The sequence below is a fragment of the Dreissena polymorpha genome, chromosome 12, assembly GCF_020536995.1.
Source record: "Dreissena polymorpha isolate Duluth1 chromosome 12, UMN_Dpol_1.0, whole genome shotgun sequence".
Lineage (NCBI taxonomy): Eukaryota > Metazoa > Mollusca > Bivalvia > Myida > Dreissenidae > Dreissena > Dreissena polymorpha.
The window spans coordinates 39,363,123-39,385,973 of record NC_068366.1 but is presented as its reverse complement, the minus strand read 5'-3'; the positions used below and the strand labels follow the sequence as shown (position 1 = coordinate 39,385,973).

At 37.8% G+C, this 22,851-nt stretch overlaps 3 protein-coding genes across 4 annotated transcripts in view; 1 reads left to right on the top strand and 2 right to left on the bottom strand.

The window, feature by feature from the left end:
• The window catches only part of LOC127853811 (organic cation transporter protein-like), a 289,143-nt gene that overhangs the window by 134,149 nt on the left and 132,143 nt on the right, over positions 1-22,851 (bottom strand). The gene's annotated exons all lie outside the window — the stretch shown is intronic.
• LOC127853818 (uncharacterized) overlaps positions 1-22,851 on the bottom strand; it is a 289,097-nt gene that overhangs the window by 157,722 nt on the left and 108,524 nt on the right. The window lies entirely within an intron of this gene.
• LOC127852543 (uncharacterized) lies at positions 12,122-13,165 on the top strand. The gene has a single exon (XM_052386498.1). It carries the CDS (start codon positions 12,122-12,124, stop codon positions 13,163-13,165), a length of 1,044 nt encoding a protein of 347 aa, XP_052242458.1.

The window sequence follows — 22,851 nt, the reverse complement described above, 5'->3', positions numbered from 1 at the left end:
GAACAGCTTCTAAAAACGGAAAATCAACAAATATCTTAAAATTTGATCAATAATGCAGATAATTTATAAATGTCTTGTTTTTTGTTGATTTCGAATCTGGAAGATTTTTTACGTAAGATTGTGGTACGAAAATCCAACGGTATCGGATTTTGTGGTTTTAGGCCTAAACTAATTATAGTGATATGAAACCTTTCGGGATATCGGTAAAGTGCGAGCAGACAAGGTGTAAATACGTTAAAAATTAAAGCTAAAAGACTAAAAAGTTAAATCGGAATATCTTTGAATTTTGTGAATAAATGTGTTTCTGGTGGATAACAACGACAACTTACCAGAATATTGCTCATGATCACACGTAAAACTTCTTTCTGAGAGCGAATTGAAAATGCGTCAAAAATTCTGACAAATAAACAGTAGGGTGTCGTTATTGAAATACCGCGAGAATACTGGAAGAATAGAGATGCCAACTATAATGTTTAAAACAAATAATTTATTAACAAGCGTTTGTAATTTGTCAGAATAACAATAAGATATCGAAAAGATCAAAGCAAATAAATTCGACAAGATCTGAGATTCGGCAATATATTTAAGACGGGTTATGTTCACGTAAATTGTGTTTGGTAAAGACTGTCGCTATATGTAGTGAACCAGTCTTCGGCTTATACCCACTGCAGAGTATTCAGGGGAGATGATTGAGTAATGACTTAAATCTGGAACGGTTGCGAAGAAAAACAAATAATGCGAGAATATTTAGTGCGATTCGCTACACAATTATGATGTCATTGATATAATTTTTCCTGAGGTATGTATTTACATGTGATTTAGCATATGTCAAAGTGTTGTTGATTTGTTCAAGGTCATAAATAGCATCGCGAAAATATATGTCGCATGGCAAATTATTTCGAGACGCATCCCTATAGGGTATTCTAATGTAATTTTATGGTCTAAATTTCCATATGTATGAACGGTCAACGCCCGCTTCGCGGGCTTTTGCCCGTATTACAAGTGCAAAAATGGACAAATATGTAAATGCACTTGAAAATTAAAATGAAAAACTTGTACATGTGCATATCTTCGCGATTATGGCTGGCTAGTTTGGCTTATGAGCCACCTTTACTAATGAACATCTTTACTGCCGAGCGTTTGGCAGGAAGGCAATCGGTGCCGCTTGATTTTACTGACTGTTGGGTCTGTTAACAGCCGTGTCAGATATGTTGCGGATACGGTATCCATGGAGGCATGGCGGGGCGTTTGCCCGAGAAGGAATCGAGTTGAGATCGAAACAACATCGGACGATCAACGCACGGTAATCGCCAGGCGATCGCCTGAAATCGGATTCATTGAACGTATATCGGCAAAAGGAAAGCTAATTATCGAAGGGGCATATTCATCGGTCGGCGACCGTCTGATTGCCGGAGGGCCTCCGCACGATGCCCGACGGACGGCTCTCGTTATGATACATTTACAATCAATCCTTTGTCGGGCGCACGCCGGGCAATAGCAGTGCGTTGATCGTCCGATCTTTTTTCGATCTCAACTCGATTCCTTTCCGCGTCCTTTGTCGGTTTTTTTTTGTGTGAGATCAAAAATTAATCCGGAAGCCCGATCAGCGAAACAATTCTTCGTCCGCTGATCGGACGTTAATCGGTGTATGTTTGTGACAGAGGTATTCACAACTTAATTAGCACAATAATTTTCGAAAAAGTAAATGTTGTCTCTCAATCCACTATTAAAGTATTGCTGTAATCAAATGAGCAATCTTTCTATTTTTCCTCGTTTGAGCAAAATTCTTGTACCAAATACTAGATAGCTGTTTATTTCTGACGGTTTTTATATACGTTTCTAATACATTTTTTAAGTTTAAGAAAAAAACATTGTAATGTAGCAAAATACATAATTTTCATTGAATATAAAAGTATGAAAATTCGATTTAATAATTGATAATCGTCTTAAATAGATCGTTGATGCAAATCATGTATCTGCTGTATTGTAAAATGACTTCGATGTATATACAATACAATTCACTATTGATATTCATTTTTTTATTTTCTGGTATAAAATTATAATTAATCTACAATTTGTTAAGCTATTTTTAATTAAAGTCAGTGTGAAGTGTACAAGTACAAAGTCAGTTGCAATTCCTTTATAACGATTTGGTATGTACATAAATTCCGCAACATTGCGTAATGGTATACTATACTATACTATACAGTGTCCGACAAATCCATTGCCCGGAGCCCGGGGGCTACCAAATTTTTCATCGGGCTACTGAAATTTTCCAGCTGACGCCCGCCGGGCTACTATAAATCTATAAGAGCGGTAGCCCGTTTTATTGACAGACATACGTACAATAAACACGCTTACCATGTGTTTCTACACTGTGTATTGCTTATTATCCGATAACAAAGTGCAATCAATTATCTAATCAGTCACCGATCACTTGCGGTAATGTCGTAAACAGTAACAGTGTATTTTAATCATCCAATCAGAATCATCATTTGTCGTCTGCTAATAATATAATGAGAGCCGGTTGGATCGTTGGCGCACATGATGCAACATCAGTTCGCAGTTTGGAATTCTTTGTTAAACGTAACAATGAGTAATAGCGACAACGTTTTTGATGTCGTTAAATATCCAAGGACGCCGAACATTAAATAAATCATAACAATAGCGGATTCTTCAAAACGGTAACGAAACCGAAAATGAATTTTAATAACAACGGTGTGAACGCGGTTAACACCTGCTAATTAGTTTGCATTGTCAATTTTTAATTGGATTAATCGACTGTTAATAAAAAAAAACATATATGCCCAATTTATATTTTTTAAACCAAATTATGGGTGGGTAATATAGACGATAAAAGTCATACACAAACGTTTGAAATTTTCTAAAGTGTCAAATGAATTTCGGCATATGGTTCTATTTAAAGATATGATGCAATAAGCTTCCAATCAGGACCGTTCAATTGCAACATGCGTAAATCCCCTGCCACGCTTTGCACGCGTTGTGTACAGCTATTTTAGGTTACAAAATTCTACATTTAATAAATGAATTTCTTTGTCCAGATTAAAAGCGCTCAAAAATTGGCATGGGTGTATTTATTTGTAAATAAGAATTTCGTAGCGGGTACAAAATTGAGATCATTTAATTTCCATTAAAAGTTTCGTTGTGAATTTCAACTAAAGTACCGGGATATCTCGCGAATTATTTGGCATTGACATTTCCTCTTAATAAAATATAATGTAAACACACTGTATCGTTACCGTTACACTATATCAGTTCCTTCATTATTGAAACAATTATTGTATTGTATACTGACTGCGCACAAGTGTCGTAACATACGGATGCGCTACGTAAATTCGGACAGTACTTAAAGTTGGATACAAGTAAATAAATGATTTAATATTCTTGATTTTTTGAAACTCGGTATTTGTTGTTAAAAATGGCAATTGCATTGATTTACACCATACGAGTCAATCGTATTGATCATCTAAACGCTTTATTTACGTTTCCAACATAACGTGCTGTCCGAATTTAAGTACACATACATGTGCACATACATGTAATATCTACATGTATCCCAGTGTGACCCAAATTCGACGATGTAACGGTTACATGAAGCAATATTTAGCAAATAATGAAAGAAATAATGAAATGTTTAATAGCACAAAATAATAATTTTAAACTCTGATGTATTACTTTGAAATGATTCCAAGACAATAATCATCCATTTAATCGATACAAATAGAACATCGTCAAATTTAGGTGTCGTCGAATTTGGGTTACGGTAGGGTAGTATATGATTTTCTTTGGTACATTTATATTTAAGTACACGGTGCCTGTACTGTAACATTAATTAACGATATTGACTGTGTACATCAGACTACTTGCTGTATTAATAAAGTTAATAAACATGTTAATAACGTCTGTAACAGAGCAAGCAGTATTCTTGGATTCATGAGGAGAAACTTAAGACACAGCAACAAAAACTTCAAAGAACAGGCATACATATCACTAGTACGTTCAATTTTGGACTATGCAAGCATTGTGTGGGATCCATATCTTTAAAAAGACATTGACAAACTGGAAGGAGTACAACGGCGTGCAGCACGTTTTGTCTGTAACAACTACAAAAGCAAGAGCAGCGTAACAGAAATGCTCAAAGAACTGAAATGGCAACCATTGAAGGACCGACGTAGAGACCAACGATTGGTTTTCTTCCACAAGATCATCTACGACCTGGTGGCCGTCCCCGCTGACAATCTCCTAGAAGTCAACAAACGCCCACAACGTAACCATAATTCTAAATCCATCAAACTGGCAACAAGTAACACTGACATTTATAAATACTCTTTTATTCCGCGTACTATTCGGGACTGGAACTCTTTACCAGACAGTGTTGTGACTTGTTCTAAAAGTGACCAATTCAAAAGTGTTCTAATTAAATCGTGCTACTAACATTTTAACATCAAAGGGCACACACCACACCCTCGATAAGTTTTGCTCATAAGTGAGCTAGTTTCGACTACCATACAGATACAGATACAGATTATGTATATGTATGTGTACATATTTTGTATATGTAAATGAAGAAATAAAATAAAGATGAAAACCTGCCTCTTATCATTTTGTAGGAACATTTTATGGGCTACCAAATATTTTTATTGGTAGCCCAGTGGGCTACCTGAAATATAAGAAATTTGTCGGACACTGACGGTATAGTACCAGAAAGGCCGTTTACCAAAAAGGCTTTCCCAAAAAGGCCGCACCAAAAAGGCCACATAAGTGAACCAAAAAGGCCTCATGGTATACCAAAAAGGCCATACAATATTTTTTATTATCATTGAATAGTTATGCTGAATATAATTATCATATCTATTAAATAGTCATAACTTTTTTATAAGTCTACTTCAAAGCCGTTAATTTTATAATCAAAGTCGGCAAAATTATCGCGAATTATTGCATACAGTATGAATTGTTCGTTAGTCACACTATTTTTCCTTGAGTAGTAGATGTTCCAGTTTTTTAATTAAAAGCCGTTAATTTTGTAATCAAAGTCGGCATAATGATCGCCAATAAGCACGTAGCAATTATCCATTTAAGAAAATTATATTTTTCTCTGAACTTTCTGTTTGCATCTAAAATTGTAACAAATAAGTAATGAAGGTGTTGTAAACTTACGTGGCGGCCAAATATATATATAAGATCCAGAATTATTGAGAAATATATAACCCGTTTATGTGTCAAAGTTGTCTATAATAGTTTCTTTTTTTATTCATTATAATGGAAATTATACCGGACTTTATTTGGCGTTTGAAATATATAAAAATTATAGTGTTTTTAAATCGTGTAAATTATGCGTATTTCTTCACGAGTGTTAATTTATTGTGTGTTGACATTTTGTGAGTGTTGTGGTATGGCCTCCTATCGTATAACATAGTAAATGTCGTCAAAAAAGTAACACACACAACATATAGAGTACAACGTTATTCTTAATTACTATGTAAAACAATAAAATAAATTAAATAAGATATACGCATATGGATTAGTGACTGTTAAAAGACAAATATTTAATATATATAACATATATAATTAAGTACATAATATATTATTATATATTATTAATTTCCTCTTAAACTGTTTTTAGCAATGTTTAAACTATAAGAAGTTGAAAGAATTTGCATGTACACAAAAACTCGCTAATCAGACCGGGTAACCAAGTGTCAATGGTCATTCACAGTTTGCGGCATTTGTTTTGATAACGGATTAGTAGAAAGCCCACATATGGTGTAAAATGACACTTGTTGACACCTATTGATAATTACTTGCGCATTTTAAAATAGTTTCTTAACGTTTAACGATATAAAACTAGGTACATTCAATTCGGAAGACTTAAACCGAAATAAATAAACATGCTTTATTCTATGTGATATTATTGAAAATCATAACTGATTGTATATATTATTACGCATTTTATTAGCATTATTAGCAAAGTTTATAATGTCTTTTTTATTAGCCGACTGCATTAGAATGTCAAATTTATTTAACGTTGGCCACCTTTGAAAATATGGATTTAAATGTTCCTTTCTAATTTTTCTATATAGAGGACGTAACAAGTAAAAAGGTATACTCGTTTTCTATGGCGTGTCCGTTGCAAAACTTACATTTTCTATTTTCGCATAGTATCTTATGATAACGACCGCTTTCGATTTCTAATTTATGTGACAAGTATGAGGCGAAACAATGCACCACCTCCGAATTCCTGGCCAAGGTCGGTCAAGTGTACGGTGTTGTGCTGGAGTAATGCACATGTTTATTTTATTATGTAGTTTAAATTATGTTGTATTTTGTCACGTTGACTGTATATTCTATGTAATTTTTGTTGTAAATGTATTTTTTGTAATTAAGAAAATAACAAAAGTTCTTACAGGTTTTACTCCATTTTGATGTAATAGAAAATAGAATTATGTTGAACAATATTATTATGTAATTGAAATTAATAGAAATTATGTATATTCATTATTTTGTAAAAAAGAAAATTAAAAAAACTTCATTCATGTTTTATGTCGTACATCTTTTTCAATTAATTGAAATTATGTATATTTTCTTATAAAGAAAATTAACAACTTCATACATGTTTTATGTCGTACTCTATTTTGATTTAATAAAAAAAAAGCATTCACACTTTTAACAATATTATTATGTTATTATGTTGTATTTTGTCAGTGTGACTGTATATCGTCTGTAAATGTTTTCTTGTAACTGTATATTTTGTTATATAAATTGTGTGACTGTGCCTGTACATTGACTGTATATGTCGTAAAAGTATATTCAAACATAAACAACAAATAAAGAAAATAAAAAACTTCATACCTGTTTTATGACTTATTCCAAATTGATTTATGTGTATTTGTTTGTAAACACAATTTGAAACCTAAAATAACAATAATTGCTTTAAGGCCTTTTTGGTTCATTTTTTGGCCTTTTTGGTACGCTTTGGGGCCTTTTTGGTAAGGCCTTTTTGGTATTCGGCCTTTTTGGTATGCGGCCTTTTTGGTTTTTGGCCTTTCTGGACCTAAACCTGCGTAATATAAATCAAAACTTAACATGTATGGCTTACATGATTCACGTTTCACTTACTTCGTCAATTTACCGGTTATTGTGCAAAACAGGAACATATTGAAATGCCCCAGCATTTCTGATTGACTTTAAAGATGTTTGTTTTAACAATTCTTACCTTTTGATGTTGTTGTTTTGTCATCTTTAACAGGCACCCAACGCGAGTAGTCATGTCCAACGTTGTTTTGTATAAACTGTGCTTATCAAATTTTATTATTTTATAAGCACAATTTTACACTTAATATGTATTTTATCCTGGGCTTGATTGTGTTCCGACTTTATATTGCAAGTAACATTACGACTCGCGAAATTTCATTACACTGATCCTTAAAGCATATATTCAACTTCTTACTCACGTTTGTGAATGGTAATATCCATTGCCTGTAATCAATTTTTACTTAGTCTCTTTATATGTTTGTTCCTTTATGCTTAAGATGCCATTATCCATTAAGAAACCGTAAAACTTCTTTGAGTGAAATCACAGGTGGAAGTAACGTACCCTGGATAGTATTTTTATTTTATTTTTAGGAGCCCAATATATTCAAATAAATATATAAAATCATGTTTAATGAGAAAAAAATTGACAAAGAGCCATGAAAAAAAATCCCCACCCTCTGATATTGGAATTATAACAAGGTCAGTAACTAGAATTTATCATAGACCTGTCTTCGCGGGCCGCAAAAATGTCAAAAGTAGCTTTAATCAAAAGCATCCCTTGATCCTCCTATGGGCAATTGGACAACCTTTAAAAAAAAGTAAACTTAAAAAAAATCTGTCCAGCCGTTACCTCACAGTCGGTCGATAACCAACCAATATTTCCAGTCCATTTGTCAACCCGAATAAATCTTCGACAGACTTTCAAACAATATTTTTTAATTTTTGCCCCTTAATCGATAGCTCGCGTCCTATTCCTTTAAAACATCGAGGCGTGTCAAATAATGCATGCATATGCAACCACTTACCCCTAAAAACTAATTCCAGTACAATCAGAATGATAAGTATTTTTCATTTATTTACATTTATTAAAACATCGTTGTTGTTGTTGATTGGATATTTATGTGCCTGGCTCTGTCTGTGTAATTCACTGCTAAGGCGGGTTCAAGAGCGATGGCTACTTTCGTTTTCAAGTAAATCAAATTTAGAGTTAAAACAGTTGTTGCAAAGAAAATATATCATTTTGGAATTAGTTTTTAGGGGTAAGTGGTTGCATATGCATGCATTATGCGTTCTGCCGATTGCGTAGATCTATTTATTGTTACTTTATAGATAGATTCTGGATGGTTAATAAAATGACTTTAAGACAATAAACGTTTCAAACTGTTTTTTTATTCACTATTTCCGTTTACCTTCAACTTAAACATTATACAATTAAAGTTGATATTACACGTATACGGTGGAATACTGTTACATTCATCTATTCAGTGATTTGTTCCTAGTCTTCGAGAAGAATAAGAACGCTACCGAACCTATTTCGTTTATATTAAAGGTCTGGTTTAGTAACACACGGTTAACTAACAACAAAGAATATAACTTTTATTGTGAACAGAAAATTGAACTCTTATAATTTTAAATCATTTATTGAGACATTAGATTAAACAACATAACATAAAATGGCCAACAGTGACCCTGAAGTCCAGTTCAATCTCCCTTACAATAAGGGTGGCCCGGTTAATGCAGAGAGTCCAGGCGCCGCTTATATCGACCCGGAAACAGTATCAGAAGCCTCTGATAGCGATTCTACACACCGACCCATGAGTCTAAGCAAACAACCATCTCGCCGTAGATCATCTCGTGACCTCTGGAAGGCCGTAGATACGCTTCAGAATTGTATCAGGGACCTTGCCACTGAGGTTAAGGCAGCAAAGGGGTCTCACCCAGAGGCATCGGCCAATGCGCAGACTAGCACCAGAGCTAGGCCGGTTGGTGATCAGGGTAGTTCATTGCAACAGCCTGCTTCCCTCGATGGCACGGCCCTGATTAATGTCAACATGTCCGCCCTAAGACCGGATGCTCCAAGCTTCAACGCAGGGGGAGATAACAATCAACCGTGGGCAGCGCCTTCAACCCATCAGTTTACTTCGCCACCTCAGCGGGCTCCTCAACGGGTATGCATGCCCACCAACGAGCGGATCAAGGTGTCCCCATTTATCGGCAATGAAAACTGGCAAGTTTGGATTGCCAGGTTCGATACCATTGCAGACCGCATGGGTTGGGGAGACGAGCGAAGGCTAGGCCATCTGCTGCAAAACATAGAAGGGCAGGCGGCCGAGTTTGTCTTTACGCAGCTTCACGCATCGGTGGTAAGCAACTACCAATCCTTAGTATCTGAGATAGGGGGGCGATACCGAGTGCTGGAGTCAGCACGCTTGTTTGCTTCTAGATTCAACCATCGAGTGCAGCAACACAGCGAGTCCGTAGAAGAGTACGCGGCTAATTTGAAGATGCTCTATGACAAGGGACATCCGCATCGGGATAGGCGCACGCGTGAAGAAGATCTGGCACGCCAATTTTTAGATGGTCTCCTAGACCAGGACGCTCGTTTTGAAGTCGAGTTTAATAAAGAGCCATCCAATATTGAAGACGCCGTCTTCTACGCCGTTTCCTTCTTGCAAATCACTAAAAGCACCCATAAGGGCGATTGGAAGCAGCGCCGGCCTACCAGGAGAGCAACAGAGTGCATGGAGGCCGACGACAAGAAGCGACATCGGGACACCAGGCAGCACGAAAGTCCGTACAAGAGGCAGTATAAGACTACTGAAATGCGTAGTCCCAACACGGAGAAACAGCATTGGTCCAGCGAGTCGGCGATTGACCGGCAGGAGGCACTAATGCAGCAGATCCTTAAAAGGCTTGAATCTCTAGAGGCACAGAAATCGGAAAGAAGACCCTGGTTAAAGAGGGAGGTCGAATGCTTCAAGTGCCATGAGAAGGGTCACTACGCTAGGGAGTGTACAGCCACTAAACAAGGTTCGCCAAACGTCAAGACCGAGTTAAGGAAGACAGCAGACAACCATTTAAACGAACAGGGACCAGCCCTTGCGGCCAAAGGGAGGTCCCATTAGAGAGCTACAAAGGCCATGATGGACAGGAGGAGAAGCAACAGATCCGTAGCCGTACGGATGAAGCCGCTACCAATAGGGATGTACAGAGGCCAAGGAAGTTGGCAGAAGGGGTTTATGTACACGACAAGGTTAACGGTCATCCGGTAACGTTCACGGCAGATACGGGTGCTTCACGGACCATCATCTCGACGAGGGCATTTAATCAGTTGCCGGTCACTTCACGTCCGCTGTTGGACAGATCATCCCGATTGGTTGGTGCAAACGGGGCACCAATTAAGGATGCTGGTGAAGCGATAATGGATCTTGAGCTGGGCCCACTTTTACTGTCTGAAAAGGTCATCATTGCAGAAATAGAAGACAAAGCATTGCTGGGGTACGACATTCTTAAGGGAAGACACGGAGAACCAGCAGATATCTTGTTAAGCAGCAACCAGATCCTCCTCGATAGGCTCGAGATATCTATATTCCAGGTGGGTAAGTAAAACAGGGCCAGGCGCGTTACGGTAGCAAACGACATAATACTTCCTGGTATGGCCGAGGCAGTTGTAAGCGTATTTGTGGAGCGCTTCACAGACGATGACGAAGACGTCAACTCTGACTTCATAGTCGAACCTGTCCAACAGTTAGAGGGCATGTATGCACTTCGAATGGCAACAACGTTGGTCAATGTCAATCAATCACCAACATGTAGCATCAGGATTTTAAATCCTTTCTCCACGGAAGTCATGCTTCGACAAGACACCGAAATCGGTAGGGCAGAAAGGATCGAGCGCATCGTAAGTGTGCTGGCCAAAAAAGAATGTACTGAAGACAAATGGAACCATGCAGCCATCCGCCGAGTGAAGACAAGTCAAGAGTCTGCAAAGTCGGATCATATCAAAAGCATACCCATGTCAGCGTCAAAAGAGATACCGGAGCACCTGATTAACCTGTTTGAGCGATCCACTTTGGGGAGGGGTCATCAAGAAGCCCAACAAATAGCAAGCCTTCTTATCAAACACAGTGATAACTTCTCAAAAGATGACTGGGATCTTGGTCTAACACATCTGGCCGAGCACGCCATCAACACCGATAGTGCGGCACCTGTAAAACAAAGGCCAAGGAGAGTCCCACTAGCGTATGCCAAGGCAGAAAAGCAAGCAATAGAAGACCTCTTGCAGAAAGGTGTTATCCGTGAGAGCACCTCTCCATGGGCAAGCCCGATAGTCCTGGTGAAGAAAAAGGACGGATCGGTACGACCTTGTGTGGACTATAGGAGGGTGAATGCTTTAGTCAAGCAGGACGGTTTCCCGTTGCCAAGGGTGCAAGATTGCTTGGACGCAGTAGCAGGATCGAAGTACTTCAGCAGTTTGGACCTTACGTCAGGTTATTTCCAGATTCTCTTAAAGGAAGCAGATATACCCAAAAGTGCGTTCGTTTGCAAGTTCGGGCAATTCGAGATGACCCGTATGCCGTTTGGGCTCAATAATGCTGCTAGTACCTTTCAGAGAACGATAGAGTTGGCACTCCAAGGCCTGCAGTGGTTGACCTGTCTGGTGTACATCGATGACATAATCATCTACCACGCTAATTTCGAAGGTCATATGAGCCGGGTGGACGAGGTGCTCAGTCGGCTACGGTTAGCCGGATTAAAGTTGAAACCAAACAAATGTCACCTGCTACAAACCAAGGTGCGATTTTTAGGACACATCGTGTCAGAAGAATGTTTACAGCCAGACCCAACCAACGTAGCCAAAATTCTTGACTGGCCAAAATCAAACACCCCAAAGCAGGTAAAGCAGTTCGTGGCAACCGGGTTCTTCTATAGGAGATTCATCAAAGATTTCGCTCGCAAGGCCCGTCCCCTGATACAACTCACTTGCAAGGACGCAGTTTTCCACTGGGATGACGCGCAATAAGAAGCTTTTAAGGCCATTAAAGAGGCACTGGAGAGTCCGGAAGTGATGGGCTATCCACTCAATGATGGCGGAACATTCTTGCTTGATGTAGATGCATCTGGCCTGGGAATAGGTGGCGTACTGTCGCAAGAACAAGAAGGTCGTGAGCGGGTCATCTCTTACGCAAGCAGAGCTATGAACCGTGCTGAAAGAAAGTATCGCCCTGGCACAAAGCAGGCACACTGTGATGCACTTTCACGGTGTGAGAGTCCTAGAGACTGTTCCTGTGACCAGGTGGACATGAGCGAGCCCCTCAAATGCGGTCCATGTTCGAAGTGTCAGCGCAGAGCGGAAATCATGCTGGCTAGCTGGAAACCCCCTATTCTCGAAGAGAGAGCAGATGTCAGGTCAGGTGAAAAGAGCAGCGATGATAGCACCCCGGGTAACATCTCAAGAGTGGTGACAAGAGCCAAGGCCTGGATGGGAACATACTCTCCACAGGAAATGGCAAGGCTTCAAAATTCTGACCCCTGCATCGGTCCTGTAAAGTCCTTGTTCAAAGAACAAAGAAGGCCATCCAGAGACGATACAGCCTACTGGAGCCCTGAAGCACGACACTACGTACTGATGTGGGAGCAGCTCCACCTAGACGATGATGTGCTGTACCTCAAGTGTCCGTTCAATGGGGTATCCGTCAAACGTTTGGTGGTGCCCACTCAGCTGAGGACCAATCTGATTGGCCAGATGCACGACACCGTTGTAGGAGGACACCAGGGTATCACACGCACAAAGGCGAACATCACCAAGTTGCATTACTGGTACGACCTCAAGACCGACGTGAAGTTGTATGTCCAGCAATGTGATGTCTGTGAAGCAAATAAGAAACCACAGCGTCTACCTCGAGCTCCAATGGGCCACCTGAAGTCAGGAGCTCCATGGGATCTTCTCTGCATGGACTTCCTGGGTCCTCTGTCCGTAACATCTAGAGGTATCCGGTTCATCCTGGTCATGAGCGACTACTTTACGAAGTATGTTGAGGTCATCCCCGTAGCCGATCAAACCGCGGAAACCTGTGCCAATGCGGTCATTGAGCATTTCATCGCACGATGAGGTTCGCCGCTGCAGATACACAGTGATCAAGGTGCCGCATTTGAGAGCAACCTCTTCAAAGAGCTGTGCAGTATTCTACAGGTTACCAAGTCGAGGACCAGTGCGCGGAATCCCAGAGACAACGGACAAGTGGAGCGGTTCAATCGCACGCTAATCAAAATGGTAAAGTCATACTTAGCGGGGGAGCAGACAAGCTGGGATCAGCACCTTGGCAGTCTCGCTGGTGCTTACAGAGCCGCACCCCATGAGGCGACAGGCTTCTCTCCAAACATGATGGTCTCGGGTCAAGAAGTCCGTCTGCCAGCTGATCTCGTGTATGTCAGTCCTTCCCCCAATGCCATATCAGAGCAACAAGCCGGCTACATTGGACAACTTCGAGAAAGGCTGGTCCGTGTCCATGAAATTGCCAGAAACGACGTAAAACAAAGAGCAAAGCGCAGCAAGGCAGTGTACGACCAGAAGGCTTCACTCCAAGAATATAAAGTGGGCGACCCAGTGTGGTGTTTGAACGAAAGTCGTAAAGTTGGATCTTGTCCTAAACTCGAGCAAACCTATGAGGGACCTATGCTTATTAAAGAAAAGAGATCCGCAATTAACTTCATGATACAAATTGACAGAGATGGTCATAATAGACTTGTGCATCATGATAAATTGAAGCCGTACAGAGGCAAAAACATCCCAGCTTGGGTGTTAAAAGTGCAAAATAAACTGAAAGTGAAGTGCAAAAATAGTGTAAATTATTTAATCAAGTTTCGGTTTAGCAAGTGCTTAAAGTTTTACTTCGTTAGTATATGATTGTTCATACTGCAATTTGAATTTGTTGATACATACATGTACAATGTACTCTATAAAAATAAAGTGAAAGTAAAAAAAACTATGATAGAAAAGTCTGGTTTATAGCCAGTCCGTTTATCACAGACATGTGTACAAGAATATTAACAATAAACAGGTTATTACCAATAAACAAAAAACTCAACAAAGCATTATAAGCGATATCACATTCATAATATCACTGATGATCGTATACAAATCGGTGTTAACTATATCACAGTCTTAATATCACAGATACTTGGCGAGCTCGCAAGACTTTAAATAAATATATAAATAAGTAACTTAAATGTTAATGGTATCACAGTCATCCACAAAAGTTCTAAATTCGTGAAAAAGTACCATAAAGTCAGTGTAATTAAAGGGGTCAAAACAAAGTGTTTTTGATCAAAGACAGATTGGTTCCCTCAACTAGACCGGTAACTCGCCCTTCAATCAATGATGCTATATTTGCAGGATATGGAGACAGCAAAGAAACCAAGGTGCAGTACCGCTGCAAAAAATGTCAGAAGACCGACAGAAAGGGAAGACTTGTGGGCCATTTTTTCAAATACCATGTTACTTTTGACCAAGTACCTTACACATGCAGCCTCTGCAGCTTCAGATGTCAGACACAGCAGCACCTTCTGGATCACGTTACAAAATTCGCACCCCATGTTAAGGAGGCGAAGATGAGGGGCGTAACGGATTTACGTCGATATCTGAATAAATCAGATAACCCTTACATTGTCTCCGAGCTGGACATTGAACGTTTGGGAGACCCTGTATCGGAGCCACATGCGGACGAAGCAGAAGAAGGGTGGTTGGATGTCCCAGAAGAAAATCCAATACTACCTGATTGGCTTACGACTACTCAGGCGCCTAAACTCCAGTCACCAGTCACTGTCGCGCCGACGGGTCTGAACATGTTCAGGCATCAACCCTATGTGCCCAACCATCTGCCGCTTCCGCTTCAAGACATCTCGAATGGCTGGTTCATTCAGAACCATATTACTAATGAAGTCCCGGTCTACAGGCCTACACCGAAGGCAGCAGGTCAGGCCCAGCTATTCCAGCCTGCGAAGACTCCAAATTCTACTGCAGGAGCCAAGTTCGTCATGTCGGTTGTGACACCCGGAACACCCATCCAGGATGAGATCGTCCTGCAACTGGATGACACCTCAAGCTTAGATTTCCTTGATGAAGAGCCTCTGGAGTTGCTGGCGCAAAAGGTGTGTAGTGGGTCAACTACGGCTAAAGGGGTAGATCCCGAGGTTCAGCCTACTCCAGCAAAGAAGGTCAGACAATCAGCGTCTCCCACTAGATCCCTTCCGAAAGTCCCCGAGGAGCGTGTTGAAACAGCAGTGCCAACGTCTCTTATCCTGGGGAACATCCAAAAACTAACCTCGGATATGGCTGCAGGTGTAGAAAGGATTGTGACAGAAATGAGCCGCCATACCCGGTTGTTGGAGAGGCAGAACGACTTGCTGCACAGAGTAACCACGGCCGTGCTCCAGGTGAGGGACGACATGGACAGGTTGCGGCGAAGAGAGAACCGCTCATCAGTGAAAAGTGTTTCTAAAAACATTAGAAAGTGACTTTAAACACTCAGTACATGAACATTGTTTTTAATTATAATCTTTACAGTTTAAAGTTTAAATTTACAAAAAGACACTTCACAATAAAGAAGTGACATTGTCAGAAAGTTCATATGAACAATCTGTTAATGTACTGTTTATAACGTTACTTCAAATTTTAGTTTAAATGTTTATTCATAAAAGTTCGAACATAAGTATTTGAATACCGTGAAACCTCGCTATTGAGGCCACCAATGGACTTTTGAAAGTATACTTTCATTCATGTTTAAAATGAATTGAAATTGACATTTGTGAATTGACTCAAGAGAGCCAATTTTGTGCGAGGGGGGGGGGGTAATGAAATGCCCAAGCATTTCTGATTGACTTTAAAGATGTTTGTTTTAACAATTCTTACCTTTTGATGGTGTTGTTTTGTCATCTTAAACAGGCACCCAACGCGAGTAGTCATGTCCAACGTTGTTTTGTATAAACTGTGCTTATCAAATTTTATTATTTTATAAGCACAATTTTACACTTAATATGTATTTTATTCTGGGCTTGATTGTGTTCCGACTTTACATTGCAAGTAACATTACGACTCGCGAAATTTCATTACACTGATCCTTAAAGCACATATTCAACTTCTTACTCACGTTTGTGAATGGTAATATCCATTGCATGTAATCAATTTCTACTTAGTCTCTTTGTATGTTTGTTCCTTTTTGCTTAAGATGCCATTATCCATTAAGAAATCGTAAAACTCCTTTGAGTGAAATCACATTTTTGTCAGCCGTCAGCCATCTTACTTCCTGTGTTCGTAACGGTTCCAATTCAAGGATGTCGGCAACGAACAGAAAACGCCCACACCATTTCATGGTATAATACACCGCTCTTGTAAATGTCATAATTTAACTGCGCTTTATGTTTAATTCTTATTTTAAATCCAAGATGGCTGCCATTTGTCTGTTTTACTGAGTCAGTTGTTAAGTTGACGTTCGAATGTAGCTAAGTCATAATGACGTCATTGACCAGTTATTTCGTCACCGACCACTTTTTGCCCATGTATTCTTGGTCATTGGCCGATAGTCGGTATATGACCAGCTTACGACCATTTTTCGACCGCTTTTCGCCCCAGATTTATGGTCGATCCCATCACAGAGTATATAAGGAGCCAATTTTTTGCTCCGAGGCAGTCTCGCTCAGTCATTTCATAGGAACCAACTCCACGTCATTTTTAAACAAAAATCTAACTTAAAAGTCTTTCGAGTACGTGGTTTGATTGCTTTAACTTTTAAATGGTTTATTTTAATACTTAATACTTTACTAACAGTATAACATAAAAAGTAACTATTTAAGCGTAAGCTGCATGTATTGCATTAATGCACTTGTGTGAATTGATCTGTCTTTGATCAGCTGATTATATTGAATATTTTTAAATATCGCTATATTGGGAATAATCTGTATCTGTTCAATTGGATCAGTGTACACATAATTTGTTAGACAGTGGGTGCCTGTATACGTGTAATATCAACTTTAATTGTATAATGTTTAAAGTTGAAGGCGAACGGATATAGTGAATAAAAAAAACAGTTTGAAACGTTTATTGTCTTAAAGTCATTTTATTAACCATCCAGAATCTATCTGTAAAGTAACAATAAATAGATCTACGCAATCGGCAGAACGCTACAATATCATAGAAAAAATGAATGCAATAATATAATGTGAGAATCTAAATAGTATGCGCATTATCGTTATTCATCGGCTCATCGACAGCTCCCTCTTGTTATGATTTGTTGCTATTCAACAATTGGGACGAACGCCCTCGTGATAAAATGTCTACGTGTCATGATGCCAAATCGTTATTTAATGACTTATAAGCACGCTGAGTAGAACATTATTTTGCAGGTGTGAAAATGTTACATTATTTATAGTTTGTGCATTATCAAACATGATATTTTCAGAATATGTGACACTTCAACAAACGCCATAAATTTACGTGTACTTCCAATTACCGGTAATTGATGGGTGTCTTCCGTTACAATACGAAGTATCACGCTTCGATTGTATACTTACCCAGCATTAATGTGTTTATTTTTTATTCATTTAAATATGATAAAATAGATAAAATATATAACTTTTTATAATGTAAACAATAAAGTTCAGACATGTATCAGTAAACATAATTTATTTTACAAACATTTCAATTACTCATTTAATTCACTCGCTACCTTATAATCAAATGTACACATATATATATATATATATATATATATATATATATATTTAACTGCCACTTGCTATATTGTTTATTTGAAATAGGATTTACACAGAAAACATCTCTGAGATAAGTAATTTAGTGCTTATAGTGCTGAAGTATTTGTGCATGTAAACACAATTCTTTAAAACACAATCCAGTATGCAAATATTGTATCAACTTCATTATAAAATACATACAAGCAGTTTTCCGCGACCGTTTGCATTTAAAACAGTACATATCAAAATTGTTTTGCAATATCCTCACCTAACGAGGGCGTCAATTGGGAGTCTTGTGATGATTTTGGAGGGTCATATATTTTATAGGATTTCATAATTTGTGGTCAATTCGATGATAATTATCATTACATATACAAATTATAACGTTTAATTGTATTTTTTGGTAGAATTTGGCTAGATTCCGGTAGATCCGGTCACGGAGCGTATATTGACAGGAGTTGAATCGAGTATTTGACCCTTAAGGCTACTATTCCATCTGTCCGTATCTGCATCCGCATCCGCAAATCCGCATCCGCAAAAAAATAGAACCAGTTGAAATGCACTGCGCTTATTCCATTCATCCGCATCTGCATATCCGCACGCGCAATAGGCGTCCGAAAAAGAACGCTCAAGTGAGCATTCTAATGCGGATGCGGACAAGATACGGACGGCATGTAGCACGATGAGGGAAGCTGTCATCTAAAAAATCAACTGAAAAACTAATCGAATTCGTTGAAAATTACCCGGAATTATACAACCAACGAAGTTCTGCATATCGGGACTCTTATTTCACTTCAAATGTTTGGAAAAGCATAGCCGAGGCACTAGAAAAAGATGTTTCAGGTATTAACCATTTGTATTCTCTAACAAGCAGATTGATGATTTTTACCTTATATCTACTTAAATTCACGCTTGTCCTTCATAATTAGTATTTTAATTATAATTTTCCGTCTTATTCATATATTTTTTTCCCAAAAAAGAAAGATAGGTTCGAGGTATGCGGATAAATGGAATATAGCGGATTTTGCGGAAACGGATGCGGATACGGATGCGGATAGATGGAATACTAGCCTTACTGTAGTAAATTCAATTTTATGCAAAAACTAATCATCCGATTTTATTGGTTTATGCGTTATCTTGTAACCTTGTCGTATCTTAGTCACGTGACCGGTAGCTATCGATAAGCGTACGTACATCGAAGTGCCGAGGTTATACATTTTGATGTACCCACTAACGTCTTTTTTAAAATTATACTTTTCATTCCAAGTCAAGGATGTCGGCAACGAACAGAAAACGCCCACACCATTTCATGGTATAATACACCGCTCTTGTAAATGTCATAATTTAACTGCGCTTTATGTTTAATTCTTATTTTAAATCCAAGATGGCTGCCATTTGTCTGTTTTACTGAGTCAGTTGTTAAGTTGACGTTCGAATGTAGCTAAGTCATAATGACGTCATTGACCAGTTATTTCGTCACCGACCACTTTTTGCCCATGTATTCTTGGTCATTGGCCGATAGTCGGTATATGACCAGCTTACGACCATTTTTCGACCGCTTTTCGCCCCAGATTTATGGTCGATCCCATCACAGAGTATATAAGGAGCCAATTTTTTGCTCCGAGGCAGTCTCGCTCAGTCATTTCATAGGAACCAACTCCACGTCATTTTTAAACAAAAATCTAACTTAAAAGTCTTTCGAGTACGTGGTTTGATTGCTTTAACTTTTAAATGGTTTATTTTAATACTTAATACTTTACTAACAGTATAACATAAAAAGTAACTATTTAAGCGTAAGCTGCATGTATTGCATTAATGCACTTGTGTGAATTGATCTGTCTTTGATCAGCTGATTATATTGAATATTTTTAAATATCGCTATATTGGGAATAATCTGTATCTGTTCAATTGGATCAGTGTACACATAATTTGTTAGACAGTGGGTGCCTGTATACGTGTAATATCAACTTTAATTGTATAATGTTTAAAGTTGAAGGCGAACGGATATAGTGAATAAAAAAAACAGTTTGAAACGTTTATTGTCTTAAAGTCATTTTATTAACCATCCAGAATCTATCTGTAAAGTAACAATAAATAGATCTACGCAATCGGCAGAACGCTACAATATCATAGAAAAAATGAAAGCAATAATATAATGTGAGAATCTAAATAGTATGCGCATTATCGTTATTCATCGGCTCATCGACAGTTCCCTCTTGTTATGATTTGTTGCTATTCAACAATTGGGACGAACGCCCTCGTGATAAAATGTCTACGTGTCATGATGCCAAATCGTTATTTAATGACTTATAAGCACGCTGAGTAGAACATTATTTTGCAGGTGTGAAAATGTTACATTATTTATAGTTTGTGCATTATCAAACATGATATTTTCAGAATATGTGACACTTCAACAAACGCCATAAATTTACATGTACTTCCAATTACCGGTAATTGATGGGTGTCTTCCGTTACAATACGAAGTATCACGCTTCGATTGTATACTTACCCAGCATTAATGTGTTTATTTTTTATTCATTTAAATATGATAAAATAGATAAAATATATAACTTTTTATAATGTAAACAATAAAGTTCAGACATGTATCAGTAAACATAATTTATTTTACAAACATTTCAATTACTCATTTAATTCACTCGCTACCTTATAATCAAATGTACACATATATATATATATATATATATATATATATATATATATATATATATATATATTTAACTGCCACTTGCTATATTGTTTATTTGAAATAGGATTTACACAGAAAACATCTCTGAGATAAGTAATTTAGTGCTTATAGTGCTGAAGTATTTGTGCATGTAAACACAATTCTTTAAAACACAATCCAGTATGCAAATATTGTATCAACTTCATTATAAAATACATACAAGCAGTTTTCCGCGACCGTTTGCATTTAAAACAGTACATATCAAAATTGTTTTGCAATATCCTCACCTAACGAGGGCGTCAATTGGGAGTCTTGTGATGATTTTGGAGGGTCATATATTTTATAGGATTTCATAATTTGTGGTCAATTCGATGATAATTATCATTACATATACAAATTATAACGTTTAATTGTATTTTTTGGTAGAATTTGGCTAGATTCCGGTAGATCCGGTCACGGAGCGTATATTGACAGGAGTTGAATCGAGTATTTGACCCTTAAGGCTACTATTCCATCTGTCCGTATCTGCATCCGCATCCGCAAATCCGCATCCGCAAAAAAATAGAACCAGTTGAAATGCACTGCGCTTATTCCATTCATCCGCATCTGCATATCCGCACGCGCAATAGGCGTCCGAAAAAGAACGCTCAAGTGAGCATTCTAATGCGGATGCGGACAAGATACGGACGGCATGTAGCACGATGAGGGAAGCTGTCATCTAAAAAATCAACTGAAAAACTAATCGAATTCGTTGAAAATTACTCGGAATTATACAACCAACGAAGTTCTGCATATCGGGACTCTTATTTCACTTCAAATGTTTGGAAAAGCATAGCCGAGGCACTAGAAAAAGATGTTTCAGGTATTAACCATTTGTATTCTCTTACAAGCAGATTGATGATTTTTACCTTATATCTACTTAAATTCACGCTTGTCCTTCATAATTAGTATTTTAATTATAATTTTCCGTCTTATTCATATATTTTTTTCCCAAAAAAGAAAGATAGGTTCGAGGTATGCGGATAAATGGAATATAGCGGATTTTGCGGAAACGGATGCGGATACGGATGCGGATAGATGGAATACTAGCCTTACTGTAGTAAATTCAATTTTATGCAAAAACTAATCATCCGATTTTATTGGTTTATGCGTTATCTTGTAACCTTGTCGTATCTTAGTCACGTGACCGGTAGCTATCGATAAGCGTACGTACATCGAAGTGCCGAGGTTATACATTTTGATGTACCCACTAACGTCTTTTTTAAAATTATACTTTTCATTTCTCGGCCGATTTTGACCTCTTCATATGTTTCGGCTTTGCATGCATACTTCAAATAAAATGGGTGTCAAAACATTCATCGTTTGTTGTTTATTTTCAAAGAGGTTATTATGTATAATTATATGAAAGGTTATTTGCCTTAAATTATCAATTAATTAAAATTATTTAAAGATTCTTGAAAATCCCGGAAGAAAAATATCAAGAGGGTCCGCTATGTACGCTGTCTCGTCATAAAATTAACACCCTTTCTGTGTTATAAACAAGAGCTGTAATCCTTAATTTATTAAGCTTCATTAATAGTTAGCTTTATTGATATGTTTCGTAAACAAAATATTTCAACATATTCCATAAAAATATAATAATCATGACAAAGGAAATTAAATGGCCGGTATCAAAACAAAAGCATAATCGCCAAGTCTCTGCGTTAGGACAGCGCGATACTTTCGTACGCATTCATTCCTTACTTACATTCATTTTTAAAACCATTTTTTTCTATCGTATACAGAATTCTATTCTCCTAAGCAAGATGTAATTTTTAAAACTGAACTTCAAATATAAACGCTACAAATCGGTATTAAGTACGAACATGTTAACCGTAAATCTAGATTCGTAATAACGTAATAAAGAACATCGTTTACAGCATTTTTATTTCGCCTAACATAATAAATAACAGTGTTCACAAACTTTGCTCAATAAATAAAGATTATTTCAGGGTGGCATCGAAGAATCAATACGCGAGCCGGGCGTGCTGACCTTGGATTCTACATGCTCGTCCCCCTTTCCCTTTTATATGTAAATATTTATGTTAGGTGTAATATTGTTTGCAAATAAATTTGTGTTGTGTAAAGGTAAGTATATTATTATACCGTGTATTGAGTAGAGTTGTATTTGATTATATCTTTATGTTATATATGTAAATATTTATGTTTGGTGTAATATTGTTTGCAAATAAATTTGTGTTGTGTAAAGGTAAGTATATTATTTTACCGTTTATTGAGTAGAGTTGTATGTTAATTTATTGTGTAATATTGTGTTGTATGTGAATAAATGGATTTTTGTGAATCATTAACAACATTGTGTTATG